The 19,710-nt window shown below is 47.5% G+C and overlaps 1 protein-coding gene across 1 annotated transcript in view; it reads left to right on the forward strand.

Annotated features, from left to right (window-relative positions):
* ESAM (endothelial cell adhesion molecule) overlaps nt 1-19,710 on the forward strand; it is a 100,027-nt gene that overhangs the window by 65,130 nt on the left and 15,187 nt on the right. Inside the window, exons 2-4 of the mRNA XM_090027750.1 lie at nt 13,069-13,226; nt 16,265-16,478; nt 19,134-19,289. Of these exons, the coding sequence (XP_089883876.1) occupies nt 13,069-13,226; nt 16,265-16,478; nt 19,134-19,289 (528 nt within the window). The remainder of the gene's footprint in view (nt 1-13,068; nt 13,227-16,264; nt 16,479-19,133; nt 19,290-19,710) is intronic.

Raw genomic sequence — 19,710 nt, forward strand, 5'->3', positions numbered from 1 at the left:
CTCTTTACTCAGCAGGACACTGGGTTCAGTATCTTCTGAAACTGCTGGCTTCTGTTTGCTTCAAATGCTTTTAATATGCGAAGTGACGACAGACTGGGGAAGTACAGGTACAAAGTGCAAGCACAAGTTTGGCTTGCCTGCATTTTTTACTAGAAGTTCAGGGCCACCTGTTTTCTCTGAAATAATAGTAGCTATTTTTTCTATGCAAAAAAGTTGTGTGTTTTATATGGAAATGATAGGGGTCAGCTCATACGTTAAAACTCTGTCAGTCTAAGGCCAGAAGGAACAATTAGGGTCAGAGTCTCATCAGTTGTATCTACATGTGCGCCTTACTTCACAGTAGACTCATTTACTACGCAGTAAAGTGTTGCCATCTGCATGGCAATGGGGCCAATGGAGACTAATTTACAGCACCATCGGATAGTCTCGTCAGACACAGGTACTGTCCAATGGTAGAGTAAATTACATACATATGTAATACATATGTTCTTAAATACATATGTAGATGGTGATATCAGGATTAGTTTACTCGTAAATGTGCTCATCCAGTCTAAAATCCTGTATATCGCAAGCTGTTTCTTTTCACACTGTCATCCCTCTGAGGAACCCAGTAGTTTGTGTTAGCTAGTCAGTCCCTGAGATTTGCATTGACTGGCTTTGCTGAGGTGGGCATTGCCACATCTCATCAGCCCAGGGGTCATACACAGCCCTTGTGGTGCAGCAGAGCTCTGGCTCTTGGCCGTATGGTACTGACAAGTTAGGAAGGGGGTTTGCTAGCATTTCTATGCTAGTGAATACACCAAAAACCCAGTGGATTGAAGTTGAACAAGCCCTTCTCCCTGGGATGGCAACAAATGGTCCCCCTTCCCCTTAAAGAAAAACACTCACTGGGCACGTCTACACATCACCCTACAGCAACATAGCAATCACTCAGGTCTACATGTGATCACTAGCTACATTGCTGTAGCAGCGCACTCCCCACTGTTACAGCGATGTAGTGGGGAAATGTAAGCGTGTGCCGCCTGAACTGCGGAGCACAGGCGGTTACTGCACCATGTTTTAGTACTTCCAAAAGGCGCAGTAACATCACTGCATGTCCCTGTGCTGTTAGTCTAGAAATGACTGCTGCATGAATGGGACCAAGTGGTGCAGCTCAGAAGGAAGGGGAGGGGTATTACCTCATTTCAGCTGCATGGGCAAAGCCCTGTTTGACTTGCATTGCTCCAGTAAGAGCTATCATCCCACAATGTGCTGAAGTGAAGTCTCCTCAGTTCTTTGTCCCTTTGTGTAGGGAGTGACCCTCCCCACACACCACCCCCACCCTCCCATCTTCCAGGCCAGCTGTTGCTCTTTCCCAGGCAATAAGAGAAGGCCCTTCCCTAACTCCCACCTGGATTTTACATCTTTTCCCTGAGGAGAATCGCTGACCAAGCCCGGGCTTCAGCAGAAATGGTGCACACTGAAGCCCCACCTATTATTACAGAGAACGGAGCGTTCCCACCGGTGAGAACTTGGAGCCCTGTGTGGCCAAGTGCCCTGTTCCAGTGGCCTGCACAACAGCTTGGCCTGCACAGGAGAACACATGTTGGATTGCTCACTGTCACACTGCGTGGTCACCAGACTGCTCTTTGGTGTTTCCAGCATTTTGGTGAAAGCGACCCCATCTCTAGGGATGTTGGCAGTGAGTGTGGCGCTTGTCACTGTCATCTGTCCTGATACCTTGGGCAGAGCCCTGCCATCACTATGTGCAGAAAGAAACCTCAGCATGTGTATCTCCTCAGTGCTGTCTTTTATTTTAAAAAAAAAAAAAAAAATAGGTTTGACTGTGTTCACCCTCCTTGGCACAAGTCTAGATATTTTCCTTTGTTCAAGTAGGCTGTCCAAAGCCCTAGTAGTCAGTGGTAGGGATGGCCCTTGTGCTGGCTGTTGGTAGGGCTGACTCTGTCCCTCCTGCCTACATACATTTCACTTTAAGTTACTCCATGGGACTCCAGCTGTGGCTTTTTGCAGTTGATCCTTGTCTGCACAGGAAAACATGGCTGGTTTACCATGTCTAGACTGGGTAACCCCCTGTATGGACATGCTTATTCCAGTGCAAGAAGCTTTTTCTGGGTTAGTTTAAGCCCTTTCTCATGTAATATACATGGAAGAAAGGCTCTTTTATACTGGGATAAGAGTGTCCACACAAGTATTTGCTTGGTGCAATTATAGGCTATGATCAAAGATGTGAATTTAAACAAGGTCTTCCCATGTACACAAGGCCTGAGTGCTCTCATCTATGACCTGGGCTCAGCTTGCACTGGCCTTTAGCTCTACTCTGCCAGCCCCTAGAGACCAGCATCATAGGACTGAGCATTGTGTGAACAAAACAAAAAGATCATCTCTGGCCTGCAGTATAGGCCCTGCAAGTCACTGCAGCATCTGACCCCCTTCCCCACCCCCTGCACCATGTGTTAGGGAGCCTCTAGCTTTGTGGAAGCCGTTCTGGGAGCTGAGGTACTGGTATGTCTGGGACCGCTGTGAGCAAAAGAAGGAGGTTCTGCTCCTGAGGGCACAGAGACATGAGCAGATAATGAGCCAGCGGTTTGTGCTAATGCACAGATAACACTGTCACAAGAAGGGTCGATTCCCTGTTCTCAGAACATGATTGGAATGTATGAAATAATGGAGCTATTAATTTATGGCTCAGTGCTGTGGCCTGTGCTACTGGAGCTACCACATGATTGATCTTTTAATGGGGGCAGGTAATCAATTCCCTTGTTCGAAATCTTTATGTAGATGGGACTGGACTTTGGGAAAGCACTTGAAGCCCAAGGCTTGGATCAGAGAGCTCAGCCTGCTGCAAAAAAACCCAGCTTCTCTACCGCAAGATGCGGTAGGGTCAGCTTATTTAATTTTGCCTTGGAGTGGGATGGAGACACATGACTGAATGTTGCTAAGAGATGTCTGGGGTGCTCAGCTAAAGGCCAGCCCCAGAGAGGAAGGGAAATATGCAGTATATACAAAGTGCCCCTTCAGATGCGAGTGTAAGTCTCGAATGTGTTTGATCTTCAATGGGCCATCCTGGCCTCCCAAGCAGTGCTCCTGCTTCAACTCCTGACAAAGCAGAGGCAAGTGTTTTTATTCTGGCTGCAGCTCCCCACCTTTCGTCTTCCACACAGTACTGCTGACCCATCTGTAGTAGATTACTTCTAATTGATTCTTTTTTAGCAGCGATGGAAAATAATCTCTTGCAGTAACTCCAGCGATGAAAGTGATTTACCCCACTGGCTGTGAGGCAAGGGCATTAAGTTTAAAATGCTACTCCTAGATTCAGTTTTATCGCTTGTCTTGTTAGGCATCAGTGTGGCCCATGGTTTGCTGTAGTTGTGAACATCACAGTGACAGACATCTTTTTGCTTTGGGCATTCTCCAAGGAAACCACTGTAGATCTGTCTATTTACAGGTGTTAACATGCCATTTAAATCAAGAGGAGCGGGGACACCATGCCACCAGCGTAGTCTCACAGCTTGCGCAGGCTAGCGATTTATTAATAATCGGCATCTCTCGAGTGAACTTAAAGATGCAGATTGGACGGGAAGGGAGGCTCAGATTGGGGAGAGCTGAGGTAGGAATTGAACCATTTCTAGCTCTGCTCTGAGTTGCCTGGGAGAACTTGTTCAAGTCATCTATAGTCTCCATGTGTGTCAGCAGCCCACCTGTGAAATGGGAACAGTCCATTTCCTCACATGCTTTCCTTTTAGGTTGGAAACTCTTCAGGGCAATGGTTACAGTGCCCATCGCACTGGAGCCTGTGGGTGCTACCATAACAGGTGTAATAAATAATTAAATTATTTTTGTGTTTTTTTGTTTTGTTTTGTTTTGTTTTTTGTTTTTTTTTTAAAGGGAAAGCTATAAAATGTAGAGAAAGGGGTCTGGAAAGTGTGGCTTGGAAGCCTCTGAGTAGGTGTGACAAAGACTACACCGCAAGTCTGCTTCTCACCCCATGTGCAGCACTTCCATTTCAACCCATGAATCCCATGCGAGACAGAGACCAGACTCTGTTTCGAATGGGGATTGGATGAAGCCAGCTCTAGAAAGTTCCTAATGTTCCCCTCTGCCGCATACTGGAGGACTCAGAAAATTACAGAATATCTGTTTGCTACTTGTCTTCCTAGTGGTTTTACTGCAGGTGGCATTGGGACACCCTCTGTATTGCAGTTAGCTGCTTGGATTTGCAGCTGCACCCCCACCATGACAACTCCTTTCTAGGAAGTATTTAATATTCTAGTTGCCTCAAAGTGTTACCATTCAGCCTGTTCTCCTGCTCTTGTCCTCTGGTGCCACACACTTCAGTGGGGTCGAGGGATCTGCTGTGAGCTGGGCATAGACATAGTCAGCGCAGGGGCAGCTTGCTGTTCTCTGATTACACTTCTCATGTTGTCATTCACAGACCTTAACCCCACCTCATGTGTAGTAAGGAGTTGGGTCCCCCAGTAACCAGTTCAGGCCCTCAAAGGTTACAGTGGTTACTATTAGCATGCTTAAGCAAAGAAAACAGCGCATATGGTTTTGAGTTGGCTCCTCTGACATTCACTGTTATGGGCCACTGCCATCAAAGCTGTATTGACCTGGGGTGAAAACTCCTGCCCTCATTGGAAACTGGGTCCTCTGTTTGAGTAGGGGAAACTGCAGCAGGACATAGCCAGTTTGAACAAGTTGTCTAAAGCGTATATTCTTTTTTTGATGCCAGTGGGCGGAAGAGGCCAGGGCTTAAGCAGAACAAGCAGCAATTTACTTTGTTGAAACCTGTGGGATGCCAATAGGAGGGGGTGAGCCAGTTAAACAAATCTAAATGCTTTATCAAATTGGGTGTAACTGCAGCTTCCTGTTGTTGTCATGGCCATTTCCAGGGCTTTGTTTTTCAGTGGAGCCCATGGAAATGTCTGGGCCTGATGTCAGAGAGCTGTTCCTGTGTGGAGGAAAACGTCTTGTTCCCATTGTCTTGTGTCCGTTCACAGAAATGCTTAACCTCAAGAGCCAGGAAACTCTCCCCCTTCCCACCATCTGAAGACAGATGGTACTTCCTCTCACTCCCCCCACATTTCTCCAGAGTGCAAAAATATCACCAAGACGTTTTGTTCTTTTTGAGGCAAGTCAGGAAGCCATCTTGGTTCTTGTATCTCCATGTCCTCTTGCTGTGATCACTGTCAGGTCCATACAGGAGGCAGATCTAGGTTTTGCTAACTGTGTGCAGGGAGATTTTAAATGCAAAGAAAAATGAGCATCAAGCTAAGTGGCTCCAAATATGTGTGTTCCCTCACTGACAGCCTTGACCAAGAGGGATTCGGTGGCATCCCAAGCCAAAGCCTAGTGTGGGGTTTAAACCAAATATATGCCCAGGCTTGAGGGCCCCAGTGCAGCAGGTTCCTGAATGCATGTCTCAATACTTTAATGAGTTCAGGCTTGGAGGTGATTAGTGAATGAGAAGGGCTCCAGAGCCTGGGAAGCTCAGTGACAATACTTCTCTGAACAGTGCTAAGCCTGAAAGGGAAAGGATGAGAGGCGGGAATGACTTTTGGAAGTGTCACTGAGGGCAGGCAGGTGATAGGAGTTTGCAAAGGCATTGGTGGTCTTTGGCCCACTGTGGTGTATGCTGGTTGGGCAGCCAGATTCTGTTCAGTCTCCCTTGTCTCCATACAAACAGCCCATAACACATGCCATAGATGAAGGCTTAATTGGGTGAAACAGACATTGCTCATTGTCCCAGGGGCTGGGATGACACTCGGGGTACACCTGGAAACATAGAAACCCAGATTTCCAAGGGGGACAATTAGAAAGCGTAAATGCAGCCCCTGAACATGCCAGCAGAAGTGTTCAAGAGTTACCCAGTGTCTTAAATATTGGTTGAGTGATATAAAGAGGTTGAGCAGTAAATGTCCTCTGGGCCCCTGAGATGCTCAAGTCCTTTCTTGAGCCAATTTTAAGGTATTAGATTTCATTTGCCGAAGCATGACAGAACCCAGGCACCAGTACTGAACTGGGCAACCCTGGCTTGTCTATGAGCTGGGGGACTATAAAAAGTACTTGAGGGCACAGACACCCCCTCGCAGTTCTGGAAATACCTTTTTGCACTTCCAAGTCTCCCAAACTCCCCCACTTCTAAGCAATTTCCTGGGATTCCTCCAGAGGGACCATAACAGGATTGGGGAAATCCAAGCAGCTAACTGCAATACAGAGGGTGTCCCAATGCCACCTGCAATAAAACCACTAGGAAGACAAGTAGCAAACAGATATTCTGCAATTTGCTGTGTCCTCCAATATGCAGCAGAGGGGAATATTGGAACTTTCTAAAGCTGGCTTCATCCAATCCCCAATCGAAACAGAGTCTGGTCTCTGACTCGCACGGGATTTATGGCTTGAAATGGAAGTGCTGCACAAAGGGTGAGAAGCAGACTTGCGGTGTAGTCTTTGTCACACCTACTCAGAGGCTTCCAAACCACACTTTCCAGACCCCTTTCTCTACATTTTATAGCTTTCCCAGGGTTCCCCCACTTGCAGAGGGATTCCAAGTCATGGCATGCCTGTACAAACGGAGGAACACCAAGCAGGCTCTGGGACTTCAGGGTCCTGATCCTGTGCACCCCAGGAACTCCAAGGCCATGCAGGGTTGGACCAAGGGAGCACCTGCATGAGGATCCTTAAAGAAATGTCTGTCACAAAACAGTGGCACACAATTATGCTAGTTTTGTCATGGTCCAAATTTGAGCATTTGTGACATGACAAAGGGCACGGATGTTTGTTTGCTTTTAATTTGTGCCTCCATAAAATCATTTATGATGGCACACAGGCAATGCATATTTGCAGCCATAGGCACTCTCATGTTGCCAGAAGGCTCCATTCGAAGGCCCTCCCCTGCCTAGAGTCCTTATAGGTGTTTCTGCATTGCAGTACTGGGCAGTGATGCAGTCAAGCTCGTTGTGAGCTGGCCAGGTGCTGGAAGCAGACTAGCTGCTCCCACAGGTGCAGTCTAGTTGCAGGAGCATACAGCTTCATGCAGGCTAAAGTACCCAGGATCTTGGGACACATTTACAGGTGGCTGCAAATCTCTGCCACATGCAATGCAGACTGCACTTCTGCAGGTACTTCTGTAGCCAGGACTGACGGTATCAGATGAAAGTGCCCACAAGACATGGAAAATCCAGCCACAAGGACACCTCTTCCCCAGTTCAGGCAGTGCATGACCATGAGCTGATCATCTTCACCATCCGCCGTAAAGCTGGCAAGTCAGTCAGCAGCATGGAAGTCCTTGATTTTAGGAAAGCCAACTTTGACAAGCTCAGGAGGCTTGTCAGTCAGACCCTAAGGGACCATGACCCCAGGGAGAGGGGAGTTCAAGAAGAGTGGTTGCTCCTCAAGGGAGCAATCCTCAATGCACAAGCTAAGTCTATTCCATCTTGGAGAAAAGGCAGCAAGAGGGCACAGCAGCCCCCCTCACTCTCCAGGGACCTAGCAGACCTCCTGAGGCTAAAAAGAAAGGCCTACAAAGGATGGAGGATGGTATTCATCTCCAAGGAGGATTATTCTACACTGGTCCAGTCTGGTCCTGCAGGGAGCAAACCAGGAAAGCCAAGCCTGCAACTGAAGTCCAACTAGCTTCGAGCATCAAGGACAATAAAAAGTCCTTTTTCAGATAAGTGGGGAGCTGGAGGAAAAGCAAGGGCAACATTTGACCCCTGCTGAACCAGATGGGGCAACTGACACCCAGGAAAAAGCCAACCTATTAAATGGGTACTTTGCATCGATCTTTCATCAGTCCTATGGGACGCCCATGCCCACTACAAGACAGGGAGGTCCGGGTGGGGGAGATCCCCTGCCCTCCATCAATGCCGACCTCGTGAAGGAACACCTTGAGAAGCTGGATACCTTCAAGTCAGCGGGCCCTGACAATCTACACCCCAGGGTACTCAAGGAGCTGGCGAGCATCGTAGCCCAGCCCCTGGCACGGATCTCTGAAAACTCCTGGCACTCTGGTGTAGGGCCCAAAGACTGAAAGAAAGCCAATGTGGTGCCGATCTTCAAGAAAGGGAGGAGAGTGGATCCGGCAAACTACAGGCCCATCAGCCTGACTTCTATCCTGGGGAAGATCTTAGAAAAGTTTATTAAAGAGGCCATCCTTAATGAACTGGCCCAGGCCAACATCCTAAGGGATAGCCAGCATGGGTTTGTTGTGGGTAGGTCTTGCTTGACCAATCTCATTTCCTTCTACGACCAGGTGACCTATCAGCTGGACAAGGGAGATGAGATTGATGTCATATCTTGACTTCAAAAAAGCTTTCGATCTGGTATCCCATGATCACCTCTTGGGAAAACCAGCCAATTGTGGCCTTGGGGCCACCATGATCCACTGGCTGGGAAATTGGCTCCATGGTTGGACCCAGAGGGTAGTAATTGATTGAAGTCAATCGCCATGGTGCCTGGTGACCAGTGGGGTCCCCCAAGGCTCTGTCCTTGGACCCATACTGTTCAACATCTTCATTAATGATGTGGACATTGGAGTCAGGAGTGGACTGGCCAAGTTCGCCGATGACACCAAACTTTGGGGCAAAGCATCCATGCCAGAAGATAGGCGGGTGATCCAGGCTGACCTGGACAGGCTCAGCAAATGGGCGGATGAGAACCTGATGGTGTTTAACACTGAAAAATGCAAGGTTCTCCACCTTGGGGGGCGGGGAAAAAACCTGCAGCATCCTTATAGGCTTGGCAGTGCTATGCTTGCTAGCACTACAGAAGAAAGAGACTTGGGGGTCATCATTGACCACAAGATGAACATGAGCCTGCAGTGTGATGCTGCGACTAGTAAAGTGACCAAAACGCTGGCTTGCATCCATAGATGTTTCTCAAGCAAATCCCAGGATGTCCTTCTCCCCCTGTACTCGGCCTTGGTGAGGCCGCAGCTGGAGTACTGCATCCAGTTTTGGGCTCCGCAATTCAAAAAGGATGTGGAGAAGCTTGAGAGAGTCCAGAGGAGAGCCACGCGCATGATCAGAGGTCAGGAAAACACACCTTACGACGACAGGCTGAGAGCCATGGGGCTCTTTAGCTTGGAAAAGCACAGGCTCAGGGGTGATCTGATGGCCACCTCTAAGTTTATCAGGGGTGACCACCAGGATCTGGGGGAACGTCTGTTCACCAGAGCGCCCCAAGGGATGACGAGGTCGAATGGTCATAAACTACTGCGAGACCATTTCAGGCTGGACATAAGGAAGAATTTCTTTACTGTCTGAGCCCCCAAAGTCTGGAACAGTCTGCCAGCGGAGATGGTTCAAGCACCTACATTGAACACCTTCAAGAGCAAATTGGATGCTTATCTTGCTGGGATCCTATGACCCCAGCTGACTCCCTGCCCTTTGGGTGGGGGGCTGGGCTCGATGATTTTCCAAGGTCCCTTCCAGCCCTAATGTCTATGAAATATTCTCTCAGTCTTAACCCCATCTTTCCCTGCTCCACACAAGAGTTCTTTATGGGCCCCTCTGAATTGTGATGCCCATACAGTGAGTGACATACCAGATGGAGGTAAGTCTGACTGTAAAACCTTTAGTCACAGATGGGGTTACTTCTTTTTATCAAGCAATGTACTTGGTGATGTACTAAAGGCTGTACCTTGCCTTGAGGACCCTGTAACAGAAATCTATTGCATCTAGCTGGCAACCCTGCCAACATGCACGCTGCAGCAAAAAAGTTCTGTTTGATTGGAGCGACGCTACTGGAAGGAACCCACCCTTCCAGCTTTATTACTGCTGGCACACGTAAACACAGATTATCACCATTTCTAAAGAAATCCCAAAGGAGCTGGTGCATTAAACTTCACTGGACAATTTGTTTCTGGTCACTAGGTCCTATATCCAGAGCCACCTGTTAATAAATCACAAACGTTTCAGTCAGGCTATTTATGGAATTTGGACTATGAAAATGGCAGTGAGAAAAGCCTGAAGGATGTATATTAACTCCCCCTCACCTTGTGGGCAAGTCTCCTTTTTCTTTGGCATATTCTGTGGTATTGAAATGTCAGAAAGATGAAAAATAATCTCAGCCAGTCAGATCTCAGTTGATGCTTCACCCTTCGGCTTCTGTGTGCAAATCTGCATGGTTAAAATCTGGCTCATCACTTTCAAGAGTCATTAGTTTCTCTCTCAAATGTTTCCGTTGGAGCTGCTACAATTAAAACATTAAACCAGGAGACAGTTACAGCTAGTTCTGACTATCAGTGAGAGTAAAAATACTTACCCAAGTCTTTTCTGCTGAAGGATTTGTCCTCTGATCACAGCCCACACTGACAAAGTACAAGCTGTCCTGTCAAATGTTTCACTTTCGCTCCATTTGGACTTTTTCCTCTTCACTATCATAAAAGGATAAAAATGCACTCAGCTGGAGATGTTAAAACTGCCTTAGTCCAGTGTCAGCAGCTCTTGCCATTTTTAGTTTTGCTTTTCTTAGGCTGTGCCCATGTTGTAGTCTGGTGTGATCACAGCATATGCAGGTGTAGCTGAGCTGGCTTTGATCAAGAACAATGAAAAATGGTAGCACAGACTTCAGCATGGATAAGCCCCTGGAGGGTGTCCCTGTGGTCCCAGGCAGGCTTTTCCATCCCCAGCTGAAGTCCTGCCACTATTGGTAGTGCTACTGGTAGTAGTGGTAGTGGTCCTAGTAGCAGTCCTGCCACTGATAGTGGTCCTGCCACTATCCGGTGAACTAGAGATCAGCTAGCTCAGCTATGCCTGCACATTTCTCTCAGCAGACGTAGCTAAGAGCGCAAAAGTGGCAGCTTCTGGAATTACGTTTAAGGAAGAATCTCAGCTTTCAATTTTGAAAGTTCCTTGTCTTTACAGTTACCAAGAAAAGCTTAAATGTAACACAAGTGCCCTCTAAAGACTCAGAAAGCAAAGAGAAAGGTTCCAGGATGAGGTGATCTTTGGGGGACCCAGCCCATGGGTTGACCCCTCAGGGCTGGTACCAGGACAAGTCCCATGACACCTTTGACTTCTGGAAAACATGAGCTTGTCTTGAAAGGGAATCCAAGAGGGATGGTTGTGAAGGGAATCTGAACTTGACCTTCAGCAGCATTAGCACAGCTGCAAACAGCTCAGAGTTCAGTGACTCTTCATCACAACCAGGTGATGAACTTAGAAGCTCAATGATTTTGCTTGAAACTGCCTTTGAAATATTATAGGTATTTGCCTTAGCATCTGATCTGGTTTTCACTAGCTCCAGATGAGCTGGTGCAAAACCACCTTTTTTTGGTTTTGATGTCACTAAATACCTGCCAAAAACTGCCCTGGGCACCTACACACCTTGCTGCTGCTGCTTGAGTCTGGTGTCCTGCTGTCGGATCTGGTGCCCATAATCAGAGAGAGTCCTGGAAAGCTTCTCATTGGAGACCTGATTTTAGTGCCCTTCTATACCCTGAGCCCTTGTTGGACCCTGGGTGCTTCATTTCTTTGTGCCTCAGTTCCCCATCTGCAATCCTGGAATAATAGCTCTGCCTCCTTGCTCGGGGTTCTATGAGGATAAAGACAGTAAGACTTGTAAGATGCTCAGTTACTATGGTAATAGGGGTCATGTAAGTACCTAAGAGAGATTAGTGACATGCTCACAGCTTCATGATTCCCATGGTTGGTTATTAAACTAGTCTCCTGCAAGCTGGGTTTGGGGTTTATTTTTAAAAGGAATTGTTTGTGCAGGTCTCCACCCACAGCATCAAGTGTTAGAAACAAGCTGCTTGTAAATCAGAGGGATACAAAATAAAATTGGTTTGCAGCTCTTAAACACCGGCCCCAAGTCCTACCTTTCTGGATTTTGCTTGCTGCTTTCCAGAAAGCAGACTTTTGCTTTTTTTCTTGTTCTGGTTGATGTGCATCTTCGCGCGCGCGTGTGTGTGTACATATGCACACTTTGCGCAGGACAACTCCAATACAACTTCTGACAATGGAGGTTTCATGGATACAGCTGGGACCCAGGGAGTCAGTGCTTGACCCTAGAGAGCCACAACCCAAGGGATCAAAAACAGATGGTCCAAACTAGCCATGACTCAGGAGATCAGGTGCGGGCCATCAGGAGGCCAGGGTCTGTAAAGGACCAAGATGCAGCCAGTCGCCCTGGGTGGAACCACAATTAGTATCACAATGAAGAGGGTGTGATTGGGGCACCAGCCACAGGTACACCTTTGTATGGGCTACAAAAATAGCTGCAGCTGATCGTGCCACTGCCATCAGCACTGTGGCAGCCAGTTCTGTCTCAGGCATCACATAGTTGCTCCAGGCACAGAGCTGTCCAGATGCACCTCTGGCCATGAGCCAGGGGGATCCGGAGCAGAGGGATCCAGACCAGAGTCACTTTCTGGAGGAGCTAGAGCAGGCAGCCACAGCTGTAAGGAACAGGATGTGGGCCATCACCAAACTAAAGTCACAGGCCAGGAAGTAGCTGGCAGAAGATAGGGGTCTGGACTGAAGTTAGGAACAAGATGGTTGGGGGTCTGGGCTGGAGTCTGTAACTAGGATCCAACAGGCAGAAACCAGGAAGCGGGACCCAGGGAACGAGCAACAACTAGTCAGGAACCAGAAACAAGGATTTGGAAGCCCAGGGCTAGACAGAGGTATCTGTCCTGTTGACTAGTCTTCTGGGCACTGAAAGAGTGGAGGGAACCATGCAAATTCTGGTAACTGAGGCCAGCTGGAAGTGGGCTGCTGGCAGCCTGGCCTCCTCAGGTAACTGGAATCAGCTGGGGGCAATTTAGCTTATCTGCTGCCCTGACTTCTAACAGGAGGCCCTAAAGACACTTGCATAGTCCGTCCCACACTGTGAGAGCCTCAGGTTAAAAATGCCATTGCACTGTGAAGTACCAGTTGCCAGTTCTATGTCATGATGTATTGCAGATGTACATGCCATGCCCCTTATTTTACCCCTAGTACCTCAGAGAACTTGGGGTTTTGGTGTATATCAATGGGATCTTGTATTTGGTGCTACCTTTTGTTCATAGCAGGAATAGGCATTGGGCCCTAGCATGCTGATTCTCTCTCTCTCTTTTTTCAGGTCTCTCATCAGCACTGCTGGAAATGCATGTAGGAAACGTCTCTGTCTCTTCAGTTCAAGGACAGCAGGTGGTGCTGCCAGTCTGGTATAAGAGCAGCTCTCAGAAGAAACCCTATATCTTATGGGTCTTCGAAAGACCTGGAGCCAGTCGATTGCAGGTAAATGTCTTGCTTGGACAAGAGGAAAGTGGGAACCTAGCAAAAGAGAGCCTAGGGGGAGTTACAGGGCCCTCGGTGATCTTAGCAGTGAGGCCAACAGCAAAGGGAAATGCTTAAGAGATGACAGTAGGCTGTGAGTGGGTGCTGGTAGCTAGCAGCAGAGTTTTAAAAAGAGCCTGAGCTGCCACTTCCACCACATGAATCCTTTGTCCTCCTGTTGGGTTCTGGAGAGCTGCTAGCTGAGGGAACAGCTGACTGAAGCTCATACCTCACCAGCTTTGGGAAGCCTGAGGGTAGTCACAAGGGCAAATGTGATGCAGCAAATGGGTCTTCTGTGGGCACCCTTGGATGTTGTCAGGGTAAAACTCACTGAAAATGCAGCTGGATGTCTTCTCCAGTGCATACAAGATCATAGGGAAGGTAGGCATTGGCCTGGAAACCTACTGACAGATATCAGTAGACATGCCTACTGCAGAGACCTGTCTTCTCATCTTGGTGCTCTCGCTTCAGACTAGTTGTTCAGCCTCCCAGCCTCTCTATAGTGTTGAGTTGCCTTCTTATGTCTCAGGGTACCCACTAAAATGTTTGAGTGCCATTAAAGGCTAGTGAGCAGTAAAGGTTGGATTAAAACTTGGGGTCTCCTGCCTTCTTGCCCTGGACTTAATTCTGTGACCTACACAGTGCAAGGTCTGGAGGTGCTATCTTCTACCAGTTGGAAACCTTTTCAGAATTTTCAGGCTAAAATAAGGGCATCTGCTCATGACTCAGAGAGGACATTAGGGCAGTCTATAAAAAAACAAGGCTAAAACCACATGTCCATAAAGTCTGTAAAAAATAAATAAATAAAATAAAAATGGAGCCCTCCATTTTAAAAAAAAAAATAAAAAAAATCTAAGCAACTGGGAGCTTGTTTGAAGGTTTCTAACCAGAAGTAAGCTGGAGGCACAGTGTTGAAGGACAGGCAGAGCAGCTCCTCCTAGTATCCAAGTGGGAACTCAGTACTCTGCACAGAGCATTCTCTCAGGGCTTTGTAACCCACAGGAGCCTCTGTAAACCCCTTGCCCCCACCCCAGCCATGTGCTGCTGCTGTTGCATCCCATCACTTGCCTGTTACACTGTTGGGTCACAAGTAAGCAGACAGTAGTCCTTCTTTGGGGGGTTGGAGGGAGGTACAGCTGGGTGGTGGGCTAGGAAGCAGCATGATGCAGGGTGTGGTTGGGTGTGAAAGGGTGTGTAGGTGATTAGGGGGACCTGGTTCCTGCATTTAGGGAAGCATGATGTAAAAAATATTGCTGCAGTCAAGCAGAGTTGCTAATCCAAGCCTTTTTAAAAACCCTCATAATCTGCAAGTTTTTGATTGGCAATCCAACTTTTTTACTATGGTTGATGTTAAACCCCTAAATTTGAATCTGGCCTTTGCCCAGGGTCTGGCTTAAGTGTCAAATTTTCATTATGTAAAACGTGTCACAAAAATGTGGTCGTCAGTAAAACATTTGCAGATTGTCAGTAAGAAAATTGCCTTGGGTTGGCATCCCTTCCCTCGGGAGTCCTAAAAACAGAGTCCGTCACTCTCCAAAATGCCTTGTGTTCATTGTAACACGTGTGTCTCCATCCATTGGCTAAACCACTCTAGTAGGAGTCCAAGAAGACTAAATCCCTCCTTCCAGATGGAAGGGGAGGGGAACTGTGGAGATTTGCAACTGCTGGAAGCTCAGTGTTGCAAAAATGAATGTAGACAGAGCCAGTCTGTTATTAGATGAGCTCATATGCATCCCATCACTTGGGATCTATCTACTCATTTTCAGTTAGTGTATAAGGATACCCCGCATACACAGCGAACCTTTATCAGGGTTTTTCAGTAGGACATGATATTTAACAAGCTAACCAAACTACTGACAATGGCAATGGCTCATTATATTATGAGGAAGAACCAGAAGGCAGATTCTCCTAGTCAGAGACAGGGCAGGAGGGGACTTGTCACGTCAGGGAGAAGAGGAGGAGGAGGAGGAGGAGTGGAGAGTTCTAGCGAGGGAGAGAAACAGCTAGAATAGGCAAAAGAGCGCGCTAGGCTGGAAGATCACAGGGGTCAGTGATGCTTCCTCTCAGTGCTGTAAAATGCCTTGGTTTTGTTCTAAAAACCTCACTTCATGGGTGAGTCTCCTTTCAAAGCACTTCCCTCCACATGTCACTTGTAGCTGACTTGAGGGAAAGTGGACCCTGGACACTAGACTCCATTGGTATATCTTGCAGTCACAGCATGGTTGCAGCTTGGGTGCTGACAGCTGTGAAACCTCAGCTGCAGGGGCCTCAACATAGTTTGTACAAGCCAGCTCAGGCCCTGGGGACACATACCGCCACAGCTTCACTGCTGTCAGTCTCCTAGCCAACAAGGTTAAAGCCAGCACAAGTACATCTATGTAGGTGTCTATGCTGCAGTCACTGACTGGAGATAATACAGGAGGTTCCTGTGAACAGTCACTGAACTGCACACCTCGTACCCACACAGCCCTCCCCTGATCTGTATTATCAAGTTTATTCTACTGCAGTTCTTCAACAATTTAAATCTGAGGATTTGTGCTGGACATTCACAAGCTGAAGATAAGCTAGGCCATGCACAGGCAGCCTTTATGAAAACTCCCCCAGCTCTTGACGGCTTGATATTTGTGGGTCTGCAGTTCTTTTAACGTTGTTCTCTGTGCAATAAGAAAAGATTTTTGACTAGGGGCAAGGGAAGGACTCTGTCTGCACCTGGTAAGGAGGCAAATGGCAATGCCAATATTGCTCCATAGACCCAACTTCAGAAATGTCCCAGATGTAATGAGTGCTGAGACTGCAGAGAATCTGGGACAATAGTTTGGAGAGATGAGAACAACGCCATTCATCTCAGGAAGGAGTAACTCACCTGCTGGGTGTGAACTGAAATGTTATCCATGTCTCCATTCTAATGTAGATGTGCATTTTTGAGCATGCAGTAATAACTCCTTTCCTCTGAAGGCTGCAAGACTCATAGGTAATTGTACTCTCTTCTCCCCTTTCAGATATTGACATACATTAATGGAATTATAAAAGTGGAGGAGACATCCCTGAAGCACCGGATTGGTTTTGTGCACCCCGTGCCGCACTTTAATGTTTCCATTTTTATCAACAATACCCAGGAGGTAGATTCTGGCCAATACGCATGCACAGTCAATGTGGAGGATGATAGCGCCATCGATGGGAAAAATATTGGACTCGTCAACCTTACAGTTTTGGGTAAATCTATCCTTGATCCACTCTAGCAAGAAGCCCAGTGCCCTGCTCATGCTGATGAGGGGGGAACTTTCTTCCCTACCTAATATATGAAAAGAGTAGAGCATACCTTTTCTGAACTTGACTTTCTCTCCAGGGATCAGCCTCTCCCCATTGCCCTTCCCTCTGCACTGAGTCTGGCAACTTCCAGCAATGGTTCAATAGAGAAAGGCCTTGCTTTGTCTCTGCCTCTTTGGCACAGCTCCTCTGTTGGTCTCTAGGCACAGCCAGGTTGGTGATGCTGCTGAGGCTACCTCCTTCCCAGTGCATCCCTGGGACATCACTTGCTCTCCCCTGTTTCCAGTCCCAGTGTGCTCCTTCATGGCTTCAGGTGCTAATGTGACCCCAAAATGGACTTGCAGAGCACCAGCTTCAATATTCTTCATGGAGAAAGAGGGAAAGCTGAAAAATGTGGCTGTAACAAACTTGTGTTTATGGTCCAGGCATGATCCAAAACCAAAGTAGAGCAGAATTGAATAGGGCCTCCCCTTTCATATCACAACCACACTGTGATGCCCAGTACAATAATGCATAAAGTGATGGCAAAGGGTTAACATAAATGGGCTTTGAGGTTTATACACAGCCCTGTGTTTAATAGGTTTACTATTGTACTAGAAAGGGAAGTGAGCAATGAGGTGGTAAACTCTGCAAAGGATGCAAAGTTACTTAGTTACTTAGAGGATTGTGAGGGACACCAGAGAGACTAGCTAAGTTGAGTGAGTGGGCCGTGCATATGTAGTTTGCTTTCCATACAGGCAACTAATGCATGCTGGGGAGAGAAAATGTCAGTTTTTTTGTGCACTTTACAAAGTTGTAATGTACCTGCATTAACTCAGGAAAGAGCTGGAGTGTGTCTGACTACTACCCACTGAAACCTCTGCTCAATTCACAGCTGTGCTTAAAAGAGGAAAAAGGAAAACAGATAAGGTATTAGGATTCAAGCTGGTCCAAGCCAGACTTCCCTACTTCAGAGGATTTTGTTTTTAAATTTGTGTGTGAATTGTGGTCCAAGTCAAACTGAAATACAAATGTTTTGAATTTTCCAGCTAACTAGAAGCTCCTGGGATCCTAGGGCTGCTTGGTGGAACTGGTATATTCCAGTACTGATATCACTTTCATTGAGCAGCTCCAGGGGTCATTGGCATGACTGGGCCCCTCTGTCCTGGGGCCCCACAGCTTCTGCGCACCAGCCTCCAGCAGTGTCCTTCAGAACCTGGCCTTGCATTTGGTGAGGTACCTGGACCTGGCTCATTGGGAATGAAATGCTTCAGGCTCAGGAAATCAGCATGTCCCAATGAACCTTTGATTTGGAAGAGTCTGACTATTTGCAGTTAAGACATAGAAAGTGAGCAGTGAATAACACAGGAGAGGAGATAATATAATTATATGAATTTGTGGTATAACCCCCTCTGGCCCTTTTATGCTGTACTGGAACCTGTCTCAAAAAGGGTATTGTGGAACTGTGAGAGCTCTGAGGGGTGTGAGATGAATAATTGAGAACATGGGAAACACTCAGATACAGAGAGAGAGACAGAGCAGATTGGAAGTGTTCCTATAGAAAGGGTACTGAGCAAGACACCAGGAGTTTCTGTTCTCATCCAGGAAAAAGAGACCGTTCAATGGAATTTAAATTGCCAAATTCAAACCCCAGAAATGCCTTTTTACACAGTGTATGATGAGCTCTAGCACTCTCGCCACGAAGTCATTGAGAAGCATTGAGCAACAGGCAGTGAGGGGTCAGACATTATGGACATAAAGAATATCCAGGGTTGCCACCAGGAATCACGCCTTTGTGGAAGGGCTATTGAGCCACCTGCCTCCAGGCTCACCCATCTCTCTAACTGTTAGAGCCTAGTGTGAGACTTAGTGAGTAGGACTGATTGTACTGACTATCCCTCACCTGTTGCTGTAGGGGTCTGACACATTTCTGTGCAGCACCTGCTACTGCTACTATCTGAAACCAGCCACCAACTGTAGTGAGATGGGGTATGATCTGCCCTGGCTGTGCCTATGTTCCTCTGTGACAGCTGAGATTGTAGGACAGTCCAGGGGATTTGGAAGTAGATGCGTCATATCAGAGCAACTCAGTTATATCCTGGGGATAGGGTCTGGGACAACTACAGAACTGTAGCAATCTTGTATGTTCAGAAATAAATATCTGAAAGCAAAGTTCAGCGCAGATTCATCCCTTGCTCCTGGCTTCATGAATACCTGTCCAGAACAGGGTGCTGCTTCCTCCTTATCTGGTCTGATTAGATAAGAGCTTCGTTTCAGCACAGCAAACTTGGAGCATGGATCAAGGTCCATCCTGTGTAGTATGATTATGTTGGTGCGTTGAAGGCATTAACTATCTAGTGGACATTGCACATGAATGTGGAGCCTGAATACTTTCACATATTGTTCCCAGTAATGGCTCAGGGCAGGTTTTCTTTGCAGCACCTGCAATGGAGAGCCAGGCTAGAACAGTCAGAGCACCAGGGACAGCTCTGGCTTTCTTATTTCAGCATGGATTTCTTGGATGTTGCCTGTGGCCAGGAGATGGTGCTGTTTCTTTTTGCAAGTTGTTGCTGGAAATTGTCCACTGACAGGCACTAATGCTGTCTTCTTGGCTCTCTACAGTTCCTCCATCTGCTCCAACATGCCAGATCCATGGGAGCCCCTACGTTGGGGGCAACATCACCATGAGCTGCAAGTCTCCCTCCGGCAAACCTATCCCCAAGTACCGATGGGAACGCACTGCACCCACATCCCAGCACTTCATCGAGCCATTTCAGGGTAGGAACCTGATGCCACTGCACATACTTTGAATTGGGTAAAGGGGGAGAATAGGCAGGAGCCCTAAGGCTCACTGCAGATGGATCTGAGCAGCTGGCCAGCATTGGAGAAAATGCAGGAGAATAGGAGAGTGGGTTAGGCTGGGGGAGGAGAGAGTGGATTGAGGAGGCAGTGAGGGGTGAAGGATGGAACAATTCCGATGAAAAAGAAAGGGGCTTTTGGGGGGGGGGTGCGCAGAGATTAAATGTATAGACTGAGGGTCATTTAATCAGAGGTGTCCAGGGAAACCCATGAGATAGTGTCAGGGAGATGAGTGGGAGGAGAACCTGAGAGTCATCATTGTGCAATGGCCCAGGTTACCATTCAGTCGGCCCAGGTAAGAAATGCAGACAAGTGGGAACCTAAGGTCAGGGAGAAGCTC

This window comes from Crocodylus siamensis, chromosome 14 (genome assembly GCF_052110815.1).
Source record: "Crocodylus siamensis isolate JL-2025a chromosome 14, ASM5211081v1, whole genome shotgun sequence".
NCBI lineage: Eukaryota > Metazoa > Chordata > Crocodylia > Crocodylidae > Crocodylus > Crocodylus siamensis.